General features: G+C 38.4%; 1 protein-coding gene across 1 annotated transcript in view; it reads left to right on the top strand.

Moving 5' to 3' along the window:
- CSMD1 (CUB and Sushi multiple domains 1) overlaps window positions 1-27,814 on the top strand; it is a 1,675,903-nt gene that overhangs the window by 1,206,556 nt on the left and 441,533 nt on the right. The window contains exons 13-17 of the mRNA XM_075861938.1: window positions 3,974-4,156; window positions 4,684-5,010; window positions 5,232-5,426; window positions 7,431-7,569; window positions 27,332-27,519. Coding sequence (XP_075718053.1) covers window positions 3,974-4,156; window positions 4,684-5,010; window positions 5,232-5,426; window positions 7,431-7,569; window positions 27,332-27,519 — 1,032 coding nt within the window. The remainder of the gene's footprint in view (window positions 1-3,973; window positions 4,157-4,683; window positions 5,011-5,231; window positions 5,427-7,430; window positions 7,570-27,331; window positions 27,520-27,814) is intronic.

The raw sequence follows: 27,814 nt of genomic DNA, 5'->3' as shown, positions 1-27,814 counted from the left end.
AGTGCCAAAATAATTTTTCTACGCTGCACACAGTAAATTATATAATATGAATAAAAAAGTAATTGAGACATACTTCTTTGTTAGCACAAAAAGTAATAAAGAGATTGTTTATAATATTATAATTTATATTTACGGACTGCACAGTCAAAGGGTATGTGCACACGAGAACTGGCTTTTACGTCTGAAAAGACAGACTGTTTTAAGGAGAAAATAGCTGCGTCGTTTCAGACGTAAAAGCTCCTCCTCGCATTTTGCGAGGCGTCTTTGACGCCCGTAATCTTGAGCTGTTCTTCATTGACTTCAATGAAAAACGGCTCAAATTACGTTTCAAATAAGTGTCCTACACTTCTTTGACGAGGCAGTCATTTTACGCGTCGTTGTTTGACAGCTGTCAAACGACGACGCATAAATTACTGGTCGTTGGCACAGTACGTCGGCAAACCCATTCAAATTAATGGGCAGATGTTTGCCGACGTGTTGGGGCCGTATTTTCAGGAGTAAATCGAGGCATAATATGCCTCGTTTACGCCTGAAAATAGGTCGTGTGAACCTAGCCAAAGTTAACCACTGTAAGGCTGGGTTCTCTCAATGCAATCAAAATGTGTTTTTTATCCCCAAAAGGCCAACTTTTTCAATTATTTCTAACTGGGTATCATAGTTCTATTTTTGGGAGTTCATGGAATAACTATACTTTTTAAAAGACTCCATCAAGCCTCCTTTCATACCACAACTTGTTTTCTAGAACAAAAAGTAATTGAATTAATACATCTCTAGCATGCCACTATTAGGGATATTTCCATTAAAAATATGATTACTCTCTCATCCCCTCCCCTTCACTTGTGACTGCTGTATGCTTGGTTTCGGCAATAAATACTCTTTTTGGAAAATAAATCACTAGCCATGCATATAAATATAATTTGAATGTTCTATTGAAAGACAGATGATAGTCTAGACATGTCTGTTTTAGTAAATACTTGTATTCCCCATAAAATAACAATTTCGGAGCATCTTTTCGTAGAACCCTGTGTTGTACCGTTCCTCTGTTATTTTTCCTACACATTTCTGAATAAATTGACAACTGGGTGTAACCAGTTGAGGGTGTGTACCTACACAGACTGACAATGTCCAATCAGTGCTCACAATCTCAGACTATGTGGGGACACGCCCCTTTGAAAAGGGGAGACTAAAGCCAAGTTTCCTTATAGATTACAGCTGATCGCTAGGGGTTCCAGCATTGGACACTTTGTAATCTGGTTATTATCAAGAGATCCTTTTAACATTAGGGATTATCCAAAATAGACAACCCCTTTAAGGGAGTTGTGCCATCTAGACAGCCCCTGCTCTAAGAGAGATTTCTGCAGGAGAAATTTTGAATTATATGGTACCATTTAGCTAAGCTAAATTCATTGTTGCTTGCTGCCAAATAAGCCACAGTAGCAGCTCCAAGAACTTAATCAACTACTCAGCCAAACAATCAATCTTGTGCAGCATGCAAACCCCACACCCCTGTGCTAAACAAACTGGTCGGGCTCTCCACCCGGTGGGATAAACAGCTGTGTTTGGCACTGTAAAAAAATAGGTAAAAGGTCAATATTAGTTATTTTTGAGCAGTAGAAGTTTTTAACCCTTTAAGGACACGGACAATTTTGGTCTTGAGGACAGAACTATTTTTTTATATTTCCCTCTTTGCATTCATTTAATTTATATAAATTTTTATTTTGTCAAAAATGCAGAAAAAAGTTTTCATTTTTTTGTTTTTACACCATACGCCTATCATGATAAATAATGTTATACATTTGTTTTACAGGTTGTTACGGTCATGGTTGGTGATACCAAATATATGTATATTATTTTATGTTTTGGTACTTATATTTTGTAAAGTTTATTCATTGTAAAAAATGTGTATTTCTGTGTATTTTTTTTACAGATTTTTTTATTTAACATTACTATTTTTTTAATCTCATAGGGGGATTTTTCATTTTGATTTTTTAACTTTATTGTACTGGCATATATCCAACTGCCAGTATATTAGCCTGTGTACTGATTGTACACAGGCAGTTGCTAGGACATATCTCAATATGCCCTAACAAACTGTAAATATGGTCAAACAGCCCTGGGGTCCTTCAATGGACCCTGGGCTGTTTGATCATACAAGGTGTGGGGCTCGATCCCATCACAGGGATTTCCTGTAATGCGATCAATGGGAGGTCCCCCCTTTTCATTTTCACTTTGAATGCCGCGGTCAGCTTTGATCGCCACATTCAAGGGGTTAACGGTGGAGAGAAGAGGTTTCTCTTCTCTCTACTGTCAGAGCGGGGCTGCGGCTGTGTATGAAAGCCATTGCCCTGCTCCACGCGCGTTTCACCATAACTTCGCCATGGAATGTGTTTTGCCATAGCTTCCCTGACGAAGCTACGGCGAAACGCGCATTGGGAGCGCAGCTGTGGTGTGGGACCGGTCCTACCTGGGTACTGTTATTTTTACAGGCCTTTCATTGTGTATGTATTTAAACATAAACATAAATTAATTACTTGTGCTTATTTGCTATGCCAGGCAACTCCATTTTTATGGTGTATGTCAGTATTTACCATCTTTACAATGGGATTTTTCTGTTTCGATGTATTTATGCTGGGACATTTCATTTTCTAAACTCTGTGATTGATTGCATACCCATTAGCACTCTTGTATAGGATCCTGGCACAGTCTTTACCTCCTGTACACCTACTGCATCTCTTCTTTCTCTATCTTTATTTGTGAAAGTTGCATGTTCTGCTTTATTTTACCTTGTACATTTTTGTATATTTTAGCTATGTTATTCACTAAAAAGTACTTTTATAGTGCATGCCAAAAAGTTGTGTTTGGTCTCTAATAGGTTTTCTACATGAGATACATACCTTTACATGAACCTTCAACTCTAGCCCAATAACATAGAGAGGCATCATCACTACAGAATTCCAAACGAATCTATTAAAAAAAGGGAAACATTTTTTGTTGGGTGGTATGGAAAATAACAGCAATTCCACCATTGTTTTTTGGGTTTTGTTTTAACAACGATCACCATTTGTTAAAAATGGCATGTTATCTCTGTTCTGCGGGTCAGTACGATTACGGGTATACCAAATGTATACTGTTCTTTTATATTTTACTACTGTAACAAAATATACACATATTTGTTTTGTGTCGACCATATTCTGAGACTGATAACTTTTTTTATTTTTCTGTTGATGGAGCTGTGTAAATGGTAGTTTTTTGTGGGAAGAACTGTAGTTTTTACCAATGTGCAGGAATGCTTTACATCATAATGCAATGGAGTATTACATAAACATAATGTATACATTTTTGTTATATGATCAATGTAAGTTTTGGTCACTGAGGCATTTTCAGAATTCTTGTGCCATGAGCTTTTCCAAAGATGATTCATCTCCATTCAACTATTATGAGCCTTCACGAAGCTGTAATGTGAACAGTTAAATGTCTAATTATTTTACTGTTTGCTTGTATTGGATTTGAGTTCTATCATACTGTGCATGGTCTTATTGATTATCTGAGTGTTTAAGCATGACCTGTAGATTTAATGTATTTAGTAGTGTATTCAAGCAGTAACTTATTTTAAAGAAATAGTGAAAATATACCTTGGCCATTCAATTTACAAAACTGCATTTCTGGGAAATAGAGTCATAATAAAACGATAAATACTATACTAATATTAAGTGAATGAGCACTTCAAAAAACAGAAATAAATATAGAAGAGAACCAGGATATGGATAATATCACATAATAATATAATAAATGTATCCAATAATGTTTACATTTTAAGTCATCATAGAGGTTACATTTGATGCATTTAGTAGTTATGATGGACCAACAATAGTTTCACTATATAATTAAAATGAAACATCTTTTGTTCAACAACACAATAAACTATTTTCATGCATTTTATCTGTTAATACTTTCTGTAATTATTTTTATTCAGAAATTGAAAAAGGTGGATGTGGTGATCCAGGAATTCCTGTGTATGGAAAAAGGAACGGCAGCAGTTTCTTGCATGGAGACATACTAACGTTTGAATGTCAGTCAGCTTTTGAACTTGTTGGGGAAAAAACAATCACTTGTCAACAAAATAACCAGTGGTCTGGAAATAAGCCAAGTTGTGTTTGTAAGTGTCATTACGGTATACAATGTTTGTAAAAAAGAAAAATATAACAGGATACAGTGTAATTATTCATTCTATCTATCTATCTATCTATCTATCTATCTATCTATCTATCTATCTATCTATCTATCTATCTATCTATCAATCTATCTATCTATCTATCTATCTATCTATCTATCTATCTATCTATCTATCTATCTATCTATCTATCTATCTATCTATCTATCTATCTATCATCTAACTATCTATCTATTCATACAAATATTAAGAGTTCATAGTTACCTATAATGTTTTCTTCTCTAATCATCATAATCAACTCTTTTAATCATAATTTAAGAGAAGTAGATATCATCACAGACCTATGAACTAATAACAAAGGATTGGTGCTTTAAAATATATGGAAGAGAAAGTATATTCAAAATGTAAAACCTTGAAATCAGTTATAATACTTTATCTGTTTTACACATTATTTTATATCCTCATCAAAGCGTTGTCTAATATAACATGTTTTTCCCCTCACTCCACCCCAGTTTCGTGTTTCTTTAATTTTACCACACCTTCTGGGATCATCCTTTCACCAAACTACCCGGATGAATATGGAAATAACATGAACTGTGTGTGGTTAATAATATCAGAGCCTGGAAGCAGGATTCATCTGATCTTCAATGACTTTGATGTGGAGCCACAGTTTGACTATGTTGCTGTGAAGGATGAGGGCATTGCAGATTTGCCTGCTCTTGGAACATTTTCAGGGAATGAAGTACCTTCTCAGATCGCAAGTAACAGTCATATTGTGCGCTTAGAATTTCAGTCTGATCATTCAACAACTGGAAGAGGCTTCAATATAACCTATACCAGTAAGTATCATTCGAAACTCTAGGATCACTGATCTTCAGAAATGAGTATAATTATTTTACAATTTGGAGAAAAAAGTAATGTTTAAACACATCAATACAATAACAAAAACTACATCTGCATAGTTAAGAAAACTGTTTGTATGTTTTATTGAAAAACATTGTAAATAATTAAGAACATAACCAATATCAAAAGGTATCAACTAATGTATTTATTTTCATAGCTTTTGGTCAGAATGAATGTCATGATCCAGGAATCCCCATAAATGGGAAGAGGTTTGGTGATAGATTTCTTCTTGGAAGCTCAGTAACTTTTCATTGTGATGAAGGCTTCATCAAATTACAAGGTTCTGAGTCCATCACTTGTAATATACAAGACGGCAATGTTGTGTGGAGTTCTACTGTCCCAAGATGTGAAGGTAATATATTATCAACATATTTTACTTAAATTATACTGATAACATTTGCACTACATTGCCAAAAGTATATCAACACCTTAACATCCCAATCAAATGTGCTTGTTGAACATTTTATTTCAAAACCAAGGGAATGAATATTGAGATACCCCCACTCCTTTGCTGTTCTAACAGCCTTCAGTCCTCTTATATGCTTTACACTAGATTTTGACTGAAACACTTGAAAAACACACAATATGTGGTACATAGAAAAACACATATGACAGACCCAAACTGTATAGGGACACGTCCCATTGACAAAAAATAATAGTAATTCCTAGTTGTCGATTCATTCATACATTTTTAATAGGAAATACAGAAAACAACACAGAAAGCACTCTATAGTGTAGTATATTCGGAAAAATAAGTGTGACACAATATAATTAGTATGTTTACCCAAACGGGTTGTGCAAAAGACAGGCACAACATTGAGAAGCATGTTTAGGATGACATATTCCTTGGTGCGCCAACCTGCAGAGTTCTTCATTTGAGAAATCACAAAGACAAGCCAGTAGTGCAAAACAATGCAGGAATTCAACGGGTGATGCGGCTAACCAGTTAAAAGCAGGATCACAAAGATTGTAAGTTCAGGAATCAGGACAAAAGTGGTATTTCAAGTCGTATTATGCATTTTGAGGATCGGTCCAACCTCTTCCTCAGGTACGTACAACAGATCATTACAAGCCTACATATAAATCAGAGTTCAAAGGTAAAACGCGAGTGACATAATGCTCATAGTAAATAAATGAATAAATAAAATAAATAGAATACATATATTCCTATACAAAATAATCCAAATGTAACTACATACCTGATAGTGACATATGCACATCATGCATGATAGAAAAAATAATAGTTAGAAATGAATAAAAAATAAAGATATGTATAAATTCGAATTAATATAAACTCAAACTTCTATACATCTAAAGTACTCATAAGACCATGTACATACAAGCTGAATAATGGTAGCATGGCAATGGTAATTCATATTGTAACAACACTACTAAATACTAAAAACAACAATCGTGAAAAAGCAAGTTCATGGATAAGACAAATCATCCCTAAATGCTTTTCAAACAATGTCGATGGACAATAGTAAAAATAAGTGGGTACCCAGAAAAACAAAATTACATATCCCAAGGAAAAGAAATGATCAATTCATCGAACAATACAGCAGTGAAAAACAGTAACCAAATTTATACTCAGATACAGCGTACTAATAGAACTATGGAGGCTGATATATGCCACACTAGGAAATGTCAGCTTTAAAACTTTCCTTGTGTGGTCTATATCGGCCTCGGGAGTCCTATTAGTACGCTGTATTGAGTATACATTTAGTTACCTTTCTTCTCCACTGTATTGTTGGGTGAATTGATAATTTGGGATCTGTCATTTAGTTTTTTTGGATGCCTACTTTTATTAATTTTTGGCCATTAACATTGTGCCGAGAACATTTGGGAATGATTTGTGCTACTCATTAAATTTGCTTTATCACAACCTTTTTTTTTTTATTTTTTTTTTTCATTTAGTAGTGTTGTTATAAAATGAATTGTCATTGTCATGATCCCATTATTTAGTATTTATGTATATGGTCTTATTTATATGAGTTTGAGTTTATATAAATTTGTATTTATTCAGTTCTTTATCATTTACTCACCACTGTTTATTCTTTATAATGCATGTTGTTTGGACCAACCTCGAAACACATTGTATGTCTTTTAATAAATGCTTATATCCTGCACTTATGGTCTTTGTGATCTGACATTTAACTGGATGGTGGCAGCGCCCATTAGATTTCTGCATGTTTTGCACCCCTAGAATGAGGAATTACGGAGGAATAGCACAAAACAAAGTTCTAAAAAAAGATGCTCCAGAATTATTATTCATTGGGGTATACAAATATTAACTAAAACAGACATGTCAGAAGAGCTGTCATTGATTTCTGGATTATTTTTTATTTTTTTGTAGCGCCATGTGGTGGACATTTAACATTATCAAATGGAGTTATCTTTCCTCCAGGCTGGCCTGGTTATTATAAGGATTCATTAAATTGTGAATGGGTGATTGAAGCAGACACTGGACATTCCGTGAAAGTTACTTTCGAAAGGTAAGACCTAAATGTAGTCAGTTTATAGTCTATTCGCTTCATTAAAAACCCACCAAAGTTTATGCATCTAAGCGTATCGTGGAATATGGAAATACACATAACAGATATAGTATAGATATTTATATGACCAACAGGAACTCAAAATTATCATTGTCACTGTACCGTGTTCTTGAGTTTTTAACATTGTATATGACAAGTTACTTTGCCCTGAAATGTTTTATCACATTTAGGTTCAGGTTCAAACATACAAGGCCACTTCAGACTTGCACTTGAATATTGTCATTCCACGTTTCAACTATCCAAGATTACATATTTTGTTCTTTCCACGACATTTTTGGGTCACATGTCAGCTCAGTCACTTGTTTTTCATTTTTGTACATTGCTTCTTCTGTTTTGTCCTTGATGAACATGATGAGCTTCAGCAGCCATAAAACCTCATTTATCCAAATTCGCAATATCTAACAATGGTTACATTTCTGGGCCCTGATTTTTTTTTTTTTCAAATATACAGATCTTGACTCTGATAACTTGCTGCAGCTTGTTGCACACAACAAAAGCCATTGAAAAGTAATTGAAAAACTCAAGTTAAAGTTTCTTGCCACAGTATATTTAATGTAAAAGTCAAGATAAAGATGGCTACATCTGTATCATTTGTCATTATTGCCAAATATCAGGACCTCTGAATCATTGAAAACTTTCCTGAATTTCTCATTCACTTTAGGCAATGCTCTCTGAGATAAAATATGCAAATAGCTCCTATCTAGAAAAAAAAATCTTCTTTACATGGCTACCCTTTATATCTATGCCATAACTCTATAGTCTTAAAGGGGTTGTCTCATCTCAAATCCCAACGGATCCAGCTCCCGAAACCCCAAAGACTCAGCCAGCCAAACATTTCCCCTGCAGTGGCTAGTAGTCCATATAGTATTGCATGGGCCATTCAGATGAATGGTGGTCCATGTAATACATGGACAGCACATGTCCACCACAGCAGTAGCAGCTCTTACAAAGCAGCTTTCCGTTCTGGCTAATAGAGAGAGGTCTTGGGGGAGAGACCCTCCTCTATGACATCTATAATTCCTAATAGCATATATGTACAGGGGCTGTCTTCAAAGATAACACTTTCAGAACATGATTTAATGACTGTACAAGGGAGAGAATATTTATTTTTGTTCTAAGTGTTGACCATATAACATAGCATAGAAAACTAGAAATCGCTGCTCTAATTGCCTCCGCCAAGTTCAATGATTACAATTCAGAAATGGGCTGTCATTTTTGTCTATATTAACTATCTTCACAGGCTTTGAAATTATTTTCCATGACAAATGCAGTTTATAAGCAGATTAATCAAGATTATGATTACTTGACTTTTATCTTTTTTGAAATCCACATCTTTTTATTAATCTCTCCTGACAAGTAGAATATTGTACAATGTTCTGGTTTTATAGTTCAAGAGGTTAACATCTCCACAGACAAATCTGAATAGTATTCACTGAACAGTGTTATATTGTATCAAGAGAGGGTGTCAGCTCGCTGGTTATAAAAAAGATAGCCAGTAGAGAATGATTTCATGCTTCATCATCTGTCATAAATCTAAGCCCTAAAGATTCAAGGAGCAGAAAATTGTTAACGCAAGGTTCCAGAAAAAAAAATGTAAACAGACATGCTGGCCAATATCGTGGTTAACTCTATCACTGCAGTATTCTGATTGATCTCCATAGTCATACACATTACTGGAATCAACATTTAATTAGCAGGTGCGAGTACACAGTATGACCAAAAACAGCTGGAATGCACATATCAGTTTTTCTTTCTCAATTAGGTTACTAAGTAAAGTTATAGCAGTGGGGTATATACCTTGGCATGATTAATTGAATTGTTTTTTCAATGATTAATGGTAATAAACTAGAGCTCTGGGAATATTATTGGATGTTCTTCACTTACATCAACTCCGTATGAGCTCTGTTGTGCTGCTTGTAACAAAAATAACAATAATATATCATACTTAACTTGTTAAAGTTCATCTATAAACCAAGGTTTAAAGAGCAACTCTAGTCTTAATCGATATTAACCCCTAATGACCAGCCTATTTTAGACCTTAATCACCAAGCCATTTTTTACGTTTTTCCATCGTCTCATTCAAAGAGCTATAACTTTTTTATTTTTGCGTCGATATAGCTGTATAAGGTCTTATTTTTTGCCGGACAATTTGTAATTTTTAATAGCACCATTTTGAGGTACATAGAATTTATTGATTAACTTTTATTAACTTTTTTTGGGGGGAATAAAAAAAAATCGGCAATTTCGCCACACTTTTTTACGTCCTAAATTTAAATAGTTTACCTTGTGGTATAAATCACACAATACCTTTATTCGGTGGGTTGTTGCGATTGTAATGATACCAAATTTGTATAGTTTTTGTATGTTTTACTACTTTTACACAGTGAAAACACTTTTTTTCAAAATTATTTATTTTTGTGTCTCCATATTTGAAGAGCCATAACTTTCATATTGGTCCGCCAATGCAGTTGTATGAGGGCTTTTTTTTGCGGGACGGCTTGTAGTTTTTATTGGTACCATTTTGGAGTAGATGCGACTTTTTGATCACTTTTTATCAAATTTTTTTAAGGCTGGATTCAAAGAAAACAGCAATTTTTGCAAGTATTTTTATTTTATTTTTTACGACGTTCACCATGCGGGTTAAATGATGTAATAAGTTTATAGTTTGTTGTCGTTACAGACGCGGCAATACCAAATGTGTGTAACTTTTTACTTTATTTTGTTTTTCAATAATAATTTTGCAGTTTGTAAGGGGGAAAAGTGGGTTTTTAAATTTTTTTCACTTTTTTTTTTTTCTTTTTTCACTTTTTATGAAACTTTTTTTTTTCCTTTTTTACTAGTCCCACTAGGGGACTTCACTATGCGATTATCCGATCACATTTATAATACACTGCAATACTTCTGTATTGCAGTGTATTATGCCTGTCCATGTAAAACGGACAGGCATCTGCTGGGTCATGCCAGAGGCATGACCTAGCAGGCATTCACTACAGGCGGACCTGGGGGCCTTTATTAGGCGATCTTATCGCCGGGTGCAGTGGGATGAGAGGGAGCTCCCTCTCTCCAAAACAACTCAGATACGGCGCTCGCTATTGAGCGCCGCATCTGAGGGGTTAAACGTGTGACATCGATACTAATATTGATCTCACCCATTAGAGCAGGGATGCCCCGAGCCCTCAGCTACCTCTGGCATCTGAGAGCAGGGAGATTTGACAGCTCCCTGCTCTGTTTACTTATTCTGATGCAGCGCCGTAAAAAGGCTATTGCATCGGAATAAAGGCCGTTAGTGGCCGCCGTGAAAACACTATGGGGCGGTCACTAACGGGTTAAAGGGGTTTTCCGGAAGAAAAAAAATCACATTTAGTTAAACTAAACAATGGAAAACAAGTAACTTTGCAATATACTTACGTTTGATCATATGAATGTAGCGGCATATCCCATATTTAGTCACGTGACCACTTGGTAATACAAAATTGGCCCTTCCTCTGCAGACCCGTCTATTAGCTCCGCTAGCTAACTTCCTGTTTCAGTTTTCCAGAGTGTACGGTTATGTCACAAATGATGTAACTGTACCACGTGTTTTCCCATCTGCTTAGAGCATTCGTGGTTGACACACACTCCACCACGCATGCTCTGTTAAATGATATGGCTGCGTCTGCAGCAGCCATGTATTTTCCATTGCGCATGCACAAATTTTAACTATTTGATGTCAGTGTGTAGTGTTAGTGTCCTAGTGGCTCCCGCATACGATACGTGCAATAAAAGTTTATTCATCTTCAGTGAGGTTAGTATAAAGGTCTAGAATAACATTTTATATCTCGATTTATATTGCATGTTTAAATTATTGAAATATTTATAATTAAAAATGCAATATTATTTCAAAAAAATGTTATTGAACATACTAATAATTCAATAGTTTTTTATATATATATATATATATATATATATATATATATATATATATATATATATACTACTATTATGTATATACATCTATATATTTATATATATATTTATTATCTGTATAATATATAGACATATGTATATGTTATATATATATATATATATATATATATATTTCTAGATAAAAATATACATATTTTAAATTGTATATATATATTTATTATATACATATATTTGATTTATTTTAATATATAAGCTATATATACCAGCCCTCATTCCGGTATATAAACCACATTGTTCCTGTATATACCAGCCAAGCTGGTATTTATAGGGATGATGTGTGTTATATAAAGGAACGATGGCTGATATATACAGGAATGATGACTGGTATGTACAGGGATAATGGAGTTTAGATACAGAAGTGACGTTTGCTGGTATATATGAGGATCATGTTGGTTATATGCATGGATTATGGCTAATCCTGCCATTACCCCTCAGTTAACCCCAGCATACCTTTTATATTTTAGCCATTATCCCTGTATACAAAACCCATCATCCCTGTATCCATTCATTATTGAGGAGGGGTGCTTGCTCACCTTCTTTTCTAACATGAAGGCTTCTTCTGCTACCCTCTCTGGCGGGCAGCGTTACAGGTGTGCTCTGCTCTAGCACATGTGCCTAGCGTCTGTCTGTGATTATAATAGCATCCATACACTGTGTCCCACACATACACAGTGCCCCCGTGTAGAAAGTGCCCCATAGATCCCCCTTGTACATAATGCACACATACAGTCCCCTGTACATAGTGTCCCCTAAACATAGCGCTCTACATATAGCCCCCCTGTAGATAGTGCCCCCCAAATATAGTTCCCCCTGTATATATTGCCCTACATATAGTGCCCCTTGTAGATATTGCCCCAGACATAGGTCCCCCTGTAGATTGTGCAACACATATAGCGCTCCCTGTAGTTAGCGCTCAACATATAGCCCACTGTAGATAGGGCCCCCTATATATATATATATATATATAGTGCCCAACATATAGTGCCCTACCTATAGCCCCCTGTAGATATTGCCCACCAGTGGCATAACTATAGGTGCCGCAGCTGTCCCTATTGCGACCATGCCCCGAAGCCAGGGGTGCCTGCGGCCCCCCACACCACATCAATGAAAAGTTACTATAGTAACTGGGGTCTATGTAATTAATTACATGGGCCCCCTTACAATAGTAACTGCCAGTAGTTACCCCCTCTCGTTCTGGAGTGCAGCGGAGGTCCTGGCGTCACAGTGTTGTGCGTAGTGCATGATGTCGCAACACTATGCGCTGCGCACAACATCCCAACCCAGGATGGAGTAAGGAGCTCCGCTGCGGCCGAAGAGGAGGGTAAGTTTAATACCACTGTCTGCTGGAGCTGATAGGTCAGGGTCCGACTCCTGGGAACCCCGCCAATCAGCTGTTTTGAAGGGGGTGCATCTTTCTCACACTGTGAATCGCCGACACGAACATGCCAGCGATTCACAGTGCGAGGAGTGGGCTTGTAAAACAAGTAGTTTGTATATCAAGTGGAGTTACAAAACCGGATTTAAAGCCCCAGTAAGTACTTTTCTTTTCTTTTTGCATTAACAACTGTTCGCTGTTTTTTTGTAACTGGGATAATGGACAGCAAGATTGGAGTTTTCTCCAGTGCACAGTTTGCCATATGTATGCACGACTGGAACAGGAGTTCCAGGGTAAATACCTCTGTGGCAGTTGTGAACATGTTGGTCACCTGGATGCTCGCATTAGAGATCTGGAGGAGCAAAATGCAACACTGAGGAAGATAGACAATCTTGAGCGGAGCATGCTGCTCACAGAGCACGCAGTTAGTGGGTTAGAACTGGAGGGTGGAGACATGGGTGAGCAGGATCAGGCAAGTATTTGGGTTAATGTAGTTAGGGGCAGTAGAAAGGGGTCCAAGAAAAGGAAGGCCAATCCTGTTTCTGACATTTCAAACAAAATTGCCAAGTTGGGTGATGATGTGAGGGTGTTGGTCTCAGAAATGGCAGCCCTAGTGGATACTGATCTCCCTAACAGCCGGGAGAACAGCCCAGCTAGTAGTAGGCGGGTGCCAGTTTTCGCCATGTGGTGGAACGGGTGGACAAACTGCTGGGAGGGGCTGGTGATGATCCAGCTGTTGTGGTCCATGTCGGTACCAACGACAGAATAAATGGTAGGTGGAGGAGCCTTAAGAATAATTTTAAAGAACTAGGCTACAAGCTAAAGGGAAGGACCTCCAAGGAAGCATTCTCAGGAATACTGCCTGTGCCATGCGCATCATAGGAAAGACAGCGGGAGCTCAGGGAGTTAAATGCATGGCTGAAGTCTTGGTGTAGATGAGAAGGCTTTGGGTTCCTAGAGCACTGGGCTGACTTTTCATTGGGGTACAAACTGTATTCTGCAGATGATTTGCACCTAAATGGAAGGGGGTCCGCTGTGCTGGGGGAGAGAATTCCAGCTGGGGTGGTGGAGTATTTAAACTAGGGCTGAGGAGGGAGGTCAATGTAGAAAATAAAGGGGTAGATAGGTTAGAGAGCGGTCAGACTATATTGGTGGGGGGAGAAACAGACTGTGGGGAGAGGACTAGACAACAGGATAAGGAGATCCTTTTGTTACAAAACAGCAGTGTAAATAAAAAAGCCCAAATAATGTCAAATCACATTTCTGATAATAAAAGTGAAAAACTGAAAGGCATGTTCACAAATGGCAGAAGTCTAGCAAGCAAAATGGGGGAGCTGGAGGCCTTGATACTAGAAGAAAATATAGATATAGTTGGTGTTGCTGAAACATGGCTGGACTCTTCACATGACTGGGCTGTAAATCTACAGGGTTTTACACTGTTTCGGAAAGACAGGACAAATAGGAAAGATGGTGGTGTATGTCTTTATGTGAGAAGTGATATGAAGGCGAGTGTGAAAGAGACAATTGTGGGTGAAGACTGTGAGGAGGTTGAAACCTTGTGGGTGGAACTTGAAAGGGAGGTAAACACTGAAAAAATTAATTTTGGTGTACTCTATAGACCTTCCAATATAATTGAGGAGATGGAAGGTCAGCTATATAAACAGATGGAGCGGACTGCACAGGCTGGTACAGTAGTAATAATGGGAGATTTTAATTTCCGGGATATTAATTGGTGTCATGGTTCGGCTTCAACGCAAAGGGGAGACATTTCCTCAACCTGTTGCAGGAAAATTTTATGGGCCAGTTTGTGGAAGACTCGACTAGAGGTGAAGCTCTGTTGGATCTGGTCATTTCTAATAATGCAGATCTTGTTAGGAATGTCAATGTTCGTGAAAACCTTGGTAACAGTGATCACAATATAGTTACATTTTACCTATACTGTAAAAAACAAACACAGGCTGGGAGGGCAAAAACATTTAATTTTAAGAAAGCCAATTTCCCCAGGATGAGGGCTTCAATTCAGGATATAGACTGGGAAGAACTACTGTTAAATAATGGGACAAATGATAAATGGGATATTTTCAAATCTACTTTGGGTAATTATAGTGCAAAATCTATTCCTATAGGTAACAAGTATAAACGACTAAAATTAAACCCCACATGGCTTACACCTTCTGTGAAACGGGCAATACATGACAAAAAAGGGCATTTAAAAAATACAAATCTGAGGGCACATCTGTAGCCTTTGTAAAATATAAAGAGCTTAATAAAATCTGTAAAAATGTAATAAAATTAGCAAAAATACAAAATGAAAGGCAGGTGGCCAAGGATAGTAAAACAAATCCCCAAAAATTCTTCAAGTATATAAATGCAAAAAAGTCAAAGTCTGAACATGTAGGACCCCTTGATAGTGGTAATGGGGAGTTGGTCACAGGGGATCAAGAGAAGGCAGAGTTACTAAATGGGTTCTTCAGCTCTGTATATACAACAGAAGAAAGAGCAGCTGATGTAGCCGGTGCCAGTGCTGTTAATTTATCAGTTGATATACTGAATTGGATGAATGTAGATATGGTCCAAGCTAAATTAAATAAAATAAATGTGCACAAGGCCCCGGGACCAGATGGGATACACCCTAGAATTCTTAAAGAGCTTAGTTCAGTTATTTCTGTCCCCCTTTTCATAATATTCAGAGATTCTCTAGTGACTGGTATAGTGCCAAGGGACTGGCGCAGGGCAAATATGGTGCCTATTTTCAAAAAGGGCTCTAGGTCTTCCCTGGGTAATTATAGACCAGTAAGCTTAACATCCATTGTGGGGAAAATATTTGAGGGGCTATTGAGGGACTATATACAGGATTATGTGACAAAAAATAGTATTATAAGTGACAGCCAGCACGGTTTTACTAAGGACAGAAGTTGTCAAACCAACCTGATCTGTTTTTATGAAAAGGTGAGCAGAAGCCTAGATAGAGGGGCCGCTGTGGATATAATGTTTTTGGACTTTGCAAAGGCATTTGACACTGTCCCTCATAGACGTCTAATGGGTAAATTAAGGACTATAGGTTTAGAAAATATAGTTTGTAATTGGATTGACAATTGGCTCAAGGACCGTATCCAGAGAGTTGTGGTCAATGATTCCTACTCTGAATGGTCCCCGGTAATAAGTGGTGTACCCCAGGGTTCAGTGCTGGGACCACTATTATTCAACTTATTTATTAATGATATAGAGGATGGGATTAATAGCACTATTTCTACAGATGACACCAAGCTATGTAATATAGTTCAGTCTATGGAAGATGTTCGTGAATTGCAAGCGGATTTAAACAAACTTAGTGTTTGGGCATCCAGTTGGAAAATGAAGTTTAATGTAGATAAATGTAAAGTTATGCACCTGGGTACCAACAACCTGCATGCATCATATGTCCTAGGGGCAGCTACACTGGGGGAGTCACTTGTTGAGAACGATCTGGGTGTAAATCATAAACTAAATAACAGCATGCAGTGTCAATTAGCTGCTTCAAAGGCCAGCAGGATATTGTCGTGTATGAAAAGAGGCATGGACTCGCGGGACAGGGATGTAATATTGCCACTTTACAAAGCATTAGTGAGGCCTCATCTAGAATATGCAGTTCAGTTCTGGGTTCCAGTTCATAGAAAGGATGCCCTGGAGTTGGAAAAAATAAAAGAAGAGCAACAAAGCTAATAAGGGGCATGGATAATCTAAGTTATGAGGAAGGATTAAAAGAATTAAACCTATTTAGTCTTGAAAAAAGACGACTAAGGGGGGACATGATTAATTTATATAAATATATTAATGGCACATACAAAAAATATGGTGATATCCTGTTCCTTGTAAAACCCCCTCAAAAAACAAGGGGGCACTCCCTCCGTCTGGAGAAAAAAATGTTCAACCTGCAGAGGCGACAAGCCTTCTTTACTGTGAGAACTGTGAATCTATGGAATAGCCTACCGCAGGAGTTGGTCACAGCAGGGACAGTAGATGGCTTTAAAAAAGGGTTAGATAATTTCCTAGAACAAAAAAGTATTAGCTCCTATGTGTAGAAATTTTTCCCTTCCCTTTTCCTGTCCCTTGGTTGAACTTGATGGACATGTGTCTTTTTTCAGCCGTACTAACTATGTAACTATGTAACTATGTAATGTGGAAGTAAGGAAAATAAAGGGGTAGCAGTGCTTGTACGAGCGCTGCACCCCCTTCAAACCAGCTGATTGCGGGGGGTCCCGGGAGTCAGACACCCACCCATCAGCTATTGATGGCCTATCCTGTGGATAGCCCATCAATGTTTAGGGAATGGACAACACCTTTTACGCCTACCTTGTAGTAGGCTTAGATACAGAACCCCACAGACAGTAATCTTATACTGTATAAGATTACTGTCTGCTGGACCCTATATCTAAGCTTACCTTAGGCTTAGATATAGGCTTAGGTCCAACAAACCGTATCACACATGCACTTGGGCTCTGTATCTAAGCCTACCATATGTGTTAGGCTGTGTTCACATCACCGCTGCCCTTCCGTTGAGGGGTTCCGTAGGACGTTTCTGTTGTGTATCCCCTCAACGGAATGGCAAACTGAAACCTCAGTTTCCGTTTGCCTCGCCATTAATGTCCATGGTGAAAGAAATATTGCTAAAGGTTTCCGCTTGTCACCGCTGTGACAGGGTTCCGTTGTTCTTGACGCAACCAATAGCACAGTCGACTGCGCTATTGATTTAGTCAAAGCTGTGTGGCATTACCTACAGTGGGGCTGTGTGACATTGCTTACAGGGGTGCTGTGTGGCATTACCTACAGGGGGGCTGTGTGGCATTGCTTTCAGGGGGCTGTGTGGCATTACCTACAGGGGGGCTGTGTGGCATTACATACAGGGGGCTGTGTGGCACTACCTACAAGGGGGTCTGTGTGGCACTACCTACAAGGGGGGCTGTGTGGCATTACCTACATGGGGCTGTGGCAGTATCTATAGAAGGTAGTTTGTGGCATTATCTACAGAGGGTAGTGTGAGGCATTATATACAGAGAGCAGCGTGTATAAGGAAATAACGGATGCAAAAAAGGTCAAAATCGGCCGACACTCGGACCCTGTCGTGTGAATAGAGCCTAAGGGTAGTTGATAACGCGCCGTGTCTCTACACAGTCGTTAGTGCTGTCTTAGCAAAGACACAGAGCGACATCAATCATAGAACACGCCCCCCCCCCTCCTCCTTTCTCGTCGTCCACACCTCCTCTTCCTTCACTCTAGGATTTTCTGCGCTGCCTGGCCGCCTTGTCTCTCCTCTAACACGCCCCCTCCTCCGACAATCTCGTCGTCCATCCCTTTTCATCCTTTTTCACACTTGTAGTTCCTGCGCTGCCTGGCCGCCTTGTCTCTCCTCTAACACGCCCCCTCCTATGTATATATATATATATATATATATATACACACATATATATATATATATATATATATATATATATACATATATATATGTATATATATACACACACACATATATATTTCTATATATACACACACACACATATATATATATATATATATATACATACACACATATATATATATATATATATCAAAATGAATGAAGGAGGAAATAGGGCCGCACTCACCGTAAATATATATATGCGCACACACAAATATATATATATATATATATATATATATATATATATATATATATTTATACATATCAATAACAGGATGTGGTTATATTGCTTGATCTGTATGTATATATATATATATATATAGATATATAGTAAATACTAGTGAGACATACTAAGGCCTCATGCACACGACTGTAGCCATGTGCACGGCCGTGATTTTCGGGTCGGCCGGCCGCGGAGTGTCACCCGCGAGCTGCCCGCAAATCGCGGGCCGTGCACATGGCCGCGTCCATTATTTTCTATGAGCCTAGATTGCAGAACACGGCCGTAATAAGACATGCCCGTTCTTTCTGCGGTCCAGGCTCGTGGGCCATGCACGGACCATGGAAACCACGGTCGTGTGCATGGGCCCATAGAAATGAATGCTGCCGAAATTCTCCCGTGGATTTTCGGCCATGTACATGGGGCCTTACATACATTTATAGTAAATTATGTAAAAAAATAAAAGTTTTATCATTGTTTGGTGTAGTGTTTGGTGTTGCTTCACTGTAAGGCCCTGGTCACACTGAGTTTTTTTGCAGGCAGAAATTTCTGCCTCAAAATTCCGCTTGAATTTTGAGGCAGATTTTGATCTGCCTGCACGCCGTTTGCCATGAAGTCAGAGGAGTAAACGCCCCAATATAGGGCATGTTGCTTCTTCTTCCCTCAATGGCTGCGGGAAAAAAACGTGGCAAACGACGTGCAGGCAGGTCAAAATCTTCCCCAAAATTCAAGACAGAATTTTGGGCAGAATTTTCTGCCAGTAAAAAAACTCAGTGTGAATAGGGCCTAATACAGGATCTCTTGGAACAGATCCAGCAGCAGGTGAAGAAAATGTTCTGACTGGATTGTGTGTACAAAGATGTCTGACATGGGTGGAGTGGGCAGACTTACATTTATCAGGCTGTGAAAGGGGCGTGGGAGGGAGATAACTGCCTGTACTTAGATCAGTGATAGATGGAGGCACAAAGGATAATGATGATTATTGTGTGTAAGATAGAGTGCAGGGAGGGAGCTGCCTGGAATTAGTAATTAGAGCAGGGAAGGACCCTGTGAACATAGAGGGGCGTGGCAGTATGCAAATAGCTGCGATGCTTTGGAGGAAGGGGGGATGCAACTGTCTCCTCAGATGCAGCAGGTTTATCATGGGTATGGTGGGGTACAAGACAGGAAACAGATAGCAAGGGATGTAAACAAACAGAAAGAGCAGCAGTAACGATGGAGATCAAACAGAAACTGGTTAGAAGTTTAATAGGGGGTATTAGGGAAGGCAAACCAAGGCTGGGGATACTTTTTAGAATAGATTTTTTCCTGGACAACCCCTTTAAAGGGGTTTTCCTGGATTAAAAAATGTGTGACCACAAGACCACGGATGGTCCTCCACCACTCCTGTTGCCCCTCCATGAATGCTGATGTGTCGTTCAGAGTGATAACACGTCAAGTCATCATGGCGATCAATCGTTAGCTGCAGTGGAGATGTCCATAATGTTGTCACAACAGTGGTTGAAAAGGCAAAGGACTAGTGAAGGGGAATGGTAATGTAAGTGTATGGCAAAATTTGTTATTTTGCAATGTTGTACCCAAATTTGTATGTTTTAAAGTCCTGGAAAATCCCCCATTGTATCAATTTGCCTCAATTTTACCAATAACCATCATTATTAGGGTTAGACAATTATAAAAGAAAACAAAGTTTTGCTAAATACTGTAAAATTCAGAATCACATTAGTGAAGTCTGTAATAATGGACCACCACTGATTTGAAAATGTCAGCTCTATACTGTAGATTTGACTGCTCCGAATTTTTTTTTTACTGGAAATCTGCTGTGACAGTAAGGGTATGTTCACACGGCCTATTTACGGACGTAAATCGGGCATTTTTGCCCCGAATTACGCCCGAAAATAGCGCCTCAATAGCGCTGACAAACATCTGCCCATTGAAAGCAATGGGCAGACGTTTGTCTGTTCACACGAGGCGTATATTTACGCGCCGCTGTCAAATGACGGCGCGCAAATAGACGCCCGCGTCAAAGAAGTGACCTGTCACTTCTTTGGCCGTAATTGGAGCCGCTATTCATTGACTCCAATGAATAGCAGCGCTAATTACGGCCGTAATTGACGCGGCGTTCAAGCGCCTGCACATGCCGGTACGGCTGAAATTACGGGGATGTTTTCAGGCTGAAACATCCCCGTAATTTCAGCCGTTACGGACCCCCGCCGTGTGAACATACCCTAACTTTAGATATCATAAAAGGACTAATTAGCTCTAATTATCTATTTTTGACTAGGATCGGGCGAGTGACTGTAGTCATGGTGACAAATGTTGGTGTGACTTCAGACTACGGCTCCAGTAGCAATATGGAGAGAATGGGTAGTCTAAGTCTGTCCTGATGCCTGTAATAGGCACTGTATCAGCACAATCAAAGTGAACCTGCCCGCTCAATTGATTCTGAAGGAGCAGGTTGGGGCCACAGGGTAAATGGAGCCTAGTTGAGCATTGTTATTTTTATTTCTTTAGCCTCACCAGATATTAACCCAGCCTATGAGAGGCCCATAATGACTGATCAGTTAGAGGACTGGACAGTCGCTTTAACCCATTGGTAACATGGGATGTAACTGTTCATCACAGTTGTCAAGGGGGAGTATAGAGTGGGCTCAAGGGCAGAGCCCGCCTCCAATTAAGCAGGTGTTGGCTGTATGTTACAGCAGACACTTCATTGCAACGGCCAAGATCGGAGATAACTTTGTTCCTGGCCATTTAACCACTTAGACTGCAACATCTAAACCATTATAAAAGTTTGGCCCCCTCCATCAGCCCATCGGCCACCCGGCAATGCGATTGTGGGGTGCCGATGGTTGTCATGGCAGCCTGTGGGCCTAATAAGGGCTCCCAGGCCTACCATCTTTCTGCTCCCATTATGCCCAGCCAGAGGTACATAGAAGAATGCACTGCAATACATAAGTATTGCAGTGTATTGTACCAGTGATTAAACGATCGCTCGTTCAAGTGCCCATAGGTATTGTGGTGTATTGTACCGGTAATCATATGATTGCTTTTTTGTAAGTCCCCTAGGCGTGTAAAAAAATAAATAAATGGTTGAATAAAATTTTTAAGAATGTACAAAAAATATTAAAAGTAAAAAAAAAAACATTTCCCCCCTTAAGCAATGTAAAAAATAAATAAAATAATACACATAATTGGTATTGCTGCATCTGTAAGAGTCTGAACTATTCAAATATGTTAGTTAAAGAGGCTCTGTCACCAGATTCTCAAATCACTATCTCCGATTGCATGTGATCGGCGCTGCAATGTAGATAACAGTAACTTTTTTTTTTTTTTTTTTAAAACGTTCATTTTTGGCCAAGTTATGAGCTATTTTATATATATGCAAATGATCTTTGAAATGGACAACTGGGCGTTTTTTTTTCGTTATGTCCAACTGGGCGTGTATTGTGTATTTAACTGGGCGTGTTTACGTGTATGACGCTGACCAATCAGTGACCAGTCAGCGTCATACACTCCTCTTCATTCATTTACACAGCAGCGATGTGCAGCCACATACACAGAGATTAACGTTAATCAAGTGTCCTGATAATGAATACACATGATCATCCAGCCTGGACTTCATTTGTATTCAGAATCCTGACACTTCTGAATCTTTTCTTTGAGATTTCCAGCAAGGGAAACAAAATCTCGTTTACATCCGTAATCTCGCGAGATTACGCGTGGCTTGCTGGAATCTCACAGAAAAGATTTAGAAGTGTCAGGATTCTGAATACACATGACGTCCAGGCTGGATTTCATGTGTATTCATTATCAGGACACTTGATTAACGTTAATCTCTGTGTATGTGGCTGCACATCTCTGCTGTGTAAATGAATGGAGAGGAGTGTATGACGCTGACTGGTCACTGATTGGTCAGCGTCATATACCTAAACACACCCAGTTAAAAACAATACATGCCCAGTTGGACATAACGAAAAAAAAAACCGTTACTGTTATCTACATTGCAGCGCAATAGGAGATAGGGATTTGAGAATCTGGTGACAGAGCCTCTTTAACCTGCCGGATGAACGGCGTAGGAAAAAATGCACAAAACCAGAATTGCTGTCTTCTAGTCAAAGCCAATAACAAATGGAATAAAAAGTGATCAAAAAGTCGTATGTGCCACAAAATAATACCAAAAAAACTACAACTCATCCTGCAAAAACTGCTCCATTAAAGAGGCTCTGTCACCACATTATAAGTGCCCTATCTCCTATATAATCTGATTGGCGCTGTAATGTAGATAACAACACTATTTTTTATTTTGAAAAACTATCATTTTTGAGGAAGTTATGAGCAATTTTAGATTTATTTTAATTACTTTCTTAATGCCCAACTGGGAGTTTTTTTACTTTTGACCAAGTGGTCGTTGTAAAGAGAAGTGTATGACACTGACCAATCAGCGTCATACACTTCTCTCCATTCATACTCAGCACAGCGTGATCTAGCGAGATCATGCTGTGCTGTCACATACACCCACATTAACCTTACTGAAGTTTCTTGAGAGTGAATAGACATCACCTCCAGCCAGAACGCGATGTCTATTCACAATCTCGACACTTCGGTAAAGTTTGTGTGGGACTTAATCGCTGCACAGCATGATCTCGCAAGATCACGCTACTGCTGTCATTCATAGCGTGATCTCGTGAGGTCAAGCTGTGCAGCGATTAAGTCCCACACAAATTTTACCGAAGTCTCTGAATTGTGAATAGACATCGCGTCCTGGCTGGAGGCGATGTCTATTCACTGTCAAGACACTTCAGTAAAGTTAATGTGGGTGTATGTGACAGCACATCATGATCTCGCTAGATCATGTTGTGCTGAGTATGAATGGAGAGAAGTGTATGACGCTGATTGGTCAGTGTCATACACTCCTCTTTACAGCGCCCACTTGGTCAAAAGTTCAAAAATGCCCAGTTGGGCATTACGAAAATCATTAGCATAAATCTAAAATTATTCATAACTTCCTCAGAAATGATTGTTTTTCAAAATGAAAACCACTGTTGTTATCTACATTACAGCGTCGATCAGATTATGCAGGAGATAGGGCACTTATAATCTGGTGACAGAGCCTCTTTAAGATTGTAGTAAAAAAGTTATGGCTCCCAGAATATGGCGATTTTTTTTTTCAATTCATTTTTCTTTGTAAAAGTACATCATAATAAAAATATATACATTTGGTATCGCCATATTTGTATTGACCCACGGAATAAAGTTAACATGTCATTTTTATCGAATGGTAAACCCGGTACCAACTAAACCAAAAAAAGAAAGGAAGATACGCAGTTTTTTTTCCAATTCCACCCCACAAAGATTATTTTTGCAGTTTCCTTTACAATTATATGGTACATTAAATGGTGCAATTAAAACTACAACACATATCACAAAAATACAAGCCCTCCTACGGCTATGTCGATGGAAAAATAAGACAGTTATGGCTTTTGAAAGGCGGGGAGGAAAAAGCGGAAATGATAAAACTGTGGCGACATGGTGTAAACTATTGAGCTCTATTGTTCTAGAAATGAGTTAAAGTCTGAGATCTCAAACTTCACCAATGTGATCTTCTCACGTGAATCTGTAACATATTTATCAGAACATTCTTTTGATTGGATTTCCCTTTGAGGGCATGCCCACACGTGGCGGATTTCCTCCGCAACTGTCCGCATCAATGCCGCACAGAATCTGCGTTGCAGATTCTGCGGCGGATCTGCCCAAAATGTGCAGTAAATTGATGCGGACTAGCTGCTGCTGACTGCGGTAAAAGTGCTTCCCTCCTCTCTATCAGTGCAGGATAGAGAGAAGGGACAGCACTTTCCCTAGTGAAAGTAAACAAATTTCATACTTACCGGCCGTTGTCTTGGTGACGCGTCCCTCTTTCGGCATCCAGCCCAACCTCCCTGGATGACGCGTCAGTCCATGTGACCGCTGCAGCCTGTGATTGGCTGCAGCCGTCATTTAGACTGAAACGTCATCCTGGGAAGCCGGACTGGAGACAGAAGCAGGGAGTTCTCGGTAAGTATGAACTTCTATTTTTTTACAGGTTGCTGTATATTGGGATCGGTATTCACTGTCCATGGTGCAGAAACAGTTACTGCCGATCGCTTAACTCTTTCAGCGCCCTGGACAGTGAGTATTTACTGACGTCTCCTAGCAACGCTCCCGTAATTACGGGAGCCCCATTGACTTCCTCAGTCTGGCTGTAGACCTAGAAATACATAGGTCCAGCCAGAATGAAGAAATGTCATGTCAAAAAAGCAAGACGCATCCGCAGCACACATAACATGTGCATGACAGCTGCGGACTTCATTGCGGAATTTAGAATCTCCATTGAAGTCAATGGAGAAATTCCGCCATGAGTCCGCAACCAGTCCGCCACAACTCTGCAACAGCCATTGCATGCTGCGGACACCAAATTCCGCACCGCAGCCTATGCTCCGCAGCGGAATTTTCCGCATCGTCTAAACGAACCCTACTAAATAGAAGTGGAAGTCAATGGAGAAACGGCTCCGCTGCGGATTAACGCTGCGGAGTGTCCGCAGCGGAATTCAAGTGCAATTCCGCCACGTGTGGCTTTGCCCTAAAGATTCCGATATTGAAACCCTATTGAATACCTGTTTGCTGGGTTACAGGGCATATCAGGACACAAGAATTTCCAAACAATGTGGTGCTTGAATTTAGTTGTGCATTCTTTTTATCCTAAAGTTTCCTCCTATAATGAAACACAATAGACCAGGAATGTCAGATTTTCTTTTCCCAAGGGAGTAGCTGCATAATGTGCGAGTTGTTTTCATCTGCCAAATAGTGATCATGGTATAAATTGTCAACAGTTGTGGAGGAAGTGAACTGACACTTGCTCTGAGCATACTACTGGCTCAAAAGTTGTCACTTTTCAAGAAAATATTTTTTAACATGTCACAAAAGGTTTAAGCTTTTTACAAGGTTATAATTTAAAGTCAACGTTTTATTGTACAGTACGTACTTGAATTCATACAAGTTTCCACCACTCATTTCATTGTTGCAACACAAATGAACTTATAAATTTAATGTTATATTCTATTTTATTGGTTTATCTTCACAATAATATGTCAGTCTATTATAATGTATATTTTTTTTTACTTGTTGTGAACTATTAAAATAATAACTGACAACATGAAAAATAAAATCGATTTATTGTATGCCATATTGTATGAAGCTCTCACTTCAACTTGCTCCGTCTTCGGCTGTTTCATAGCTAAAGCTGCAATCCAGGGCTTCTTTGACCCAGCCAAGGTTGGAGCAAATGAATGTTATTTTTTGTTAAAAGTTAAACAATTTTCCAATCTACTTTCTGTATTACTTTCTCATGTCTTTTTAAGATCTCTGCTTGTTGTTATTTAGTAGGAACATTCATTGTTTGCTTCTAGGGGATAATAATCTGTCCATAATCATGCGATGGACACGCAGGGGGACAGCTCATTAGAAGAAAGAACTCTGACACATATACTATAACTGTAACGAGCTGTGTACCTGTGAATTTTATCCTATGGAAGTAAACAATGAATGTTCCTACTGAATAACAACAAGCAGAGATCTTGAAACTGTGAGAAATTAATACAGAAAGTATATTGGAATATTGTATAACGTTTAAGTAAATTAAAAATAAATTGTGAATTTGCTGAAAGTGGACAACCCCTTTAAATACAGTTACGTTTTTTTTAATATATATAAAAAAATAGAAATATTAAAAGTTTAAAAAAAACTCCCTTTTCCCATTTTCCACCAAAAGCAATATAAAAATATTAACATAACTGGTATCGCTTTGTCTGTAAAAGCCTGAATTATTACCATATAACACTATTTCACCCGACTGTGAATGGCATAAAAAAAATATTAAAACGCCAGAAAAGCTGTTTTTTGCTCACTTCATCTCCCACACAAAATGGAATAAAAAGTTATCAAAAAGCTGCATGTACCCTAAAATGATACTGATAGAAACTACAGCTTGCCCTCACATCGTTCAATCGACAGAAAAATAAAAAAAAATATGAATCTCAGAATATGGAGACACAAAACAAATTTTCTTTTTAACAATTCGTTTTTTCCTTGTAAAAGTAGTAAAACATAAAAAAACTTTTGGTAAAAGTTTGTTATCACCCTAATCGTATTGACCCGCAGACGTTATTTTTACCACACGGTGAATGTCCTAAAAACGAAACTCAAAAAACTATGGAGGAATCACAGTTTTTTTTCCTATTCCACCCTACAAAGGTATTTTTTCCAGTGTCCCAGTAAAATATATGGTCAATTAAATAGAGCCATAAAAAAAATACAACTCATCCCGCAAAAAACAAGCTCTCATACGGCCATAAAGATGGAAGTTATGGCTTTTGGAAGCTGGGGAGGATAAAAAGAAAATTAAAATCTGCCACATGACTGCGGAGGGAAGAGGTTAATTTAACCACTAGGCATTCTTTAATACAAATATTAAAATCAAGATTTAATGCATTTGTACTGAAGTTCTCTTTTCTTTGTAAGGATATAATTGCAACCTAATTTTAAGATGCCCAAAAAATATCCTCCTTTGGTTCATCAATATGTTATTGTAAATTGGTTTGTGAGTTGCAGATATATTACATTAAAATACTAAGAAATGCATGACTAATATCTAATTACATTCCTAACTCAGATTTCAGACTGAAGTCAACTATGATATTCTTGAAGTACGAGATGGCCCAGCCAATTCTTCACCATTGATTGGAGAGTATCATGGAACACAAGCACCACAATTTCTCATTAGCACAGGAAATTACATGTATCTTCTATTCACAACTGATAATAGCCGTTCTAATGTTGGCTTTCTAATTCGATATGAAAGTAAGTAATCGCTTTTACAGTGTGGTAAATTCTATTTAATGAGTATAAATTGTTATTACACAAAAACATTATTCTGCATTGCATAGAACTCGCTTACTAAATCTTCTCATATGGCATAATTGAAGCCTGCACCACCAGCTGTTACATTGGCTGATAGATACAATAAACTTAAAAATACAGCAGGTTTGTGTTGTACTATACTGTAGTTTTATGTTTTAAAGATAGAAAAAATACCCAACAAAGACAATCTATTTAAATTACCGGAATATTTTAATATTTAAATAGAATATTTCCC

Source organism: Rhinoderma darwinii, chromosome 4 (assembly GCF_050947455.1).
Source record: "Rhinoderma darwinii isolate aRhiDar2 chromosome 4, aRhiDar2.hap1, whole genome shotgun sequence".
Classification (NCBI taxonomy): Eukaryota; Metazoa; Chordata; class Amphibia; order Anura; family Rhinodermatidae; genus Rhinoderma; species Rhinoderma darwinii.
Note: the sequence above shows the minus strand (reverse complement) of the source record. Positions and strands in the feature narration are given on the sequence as shown.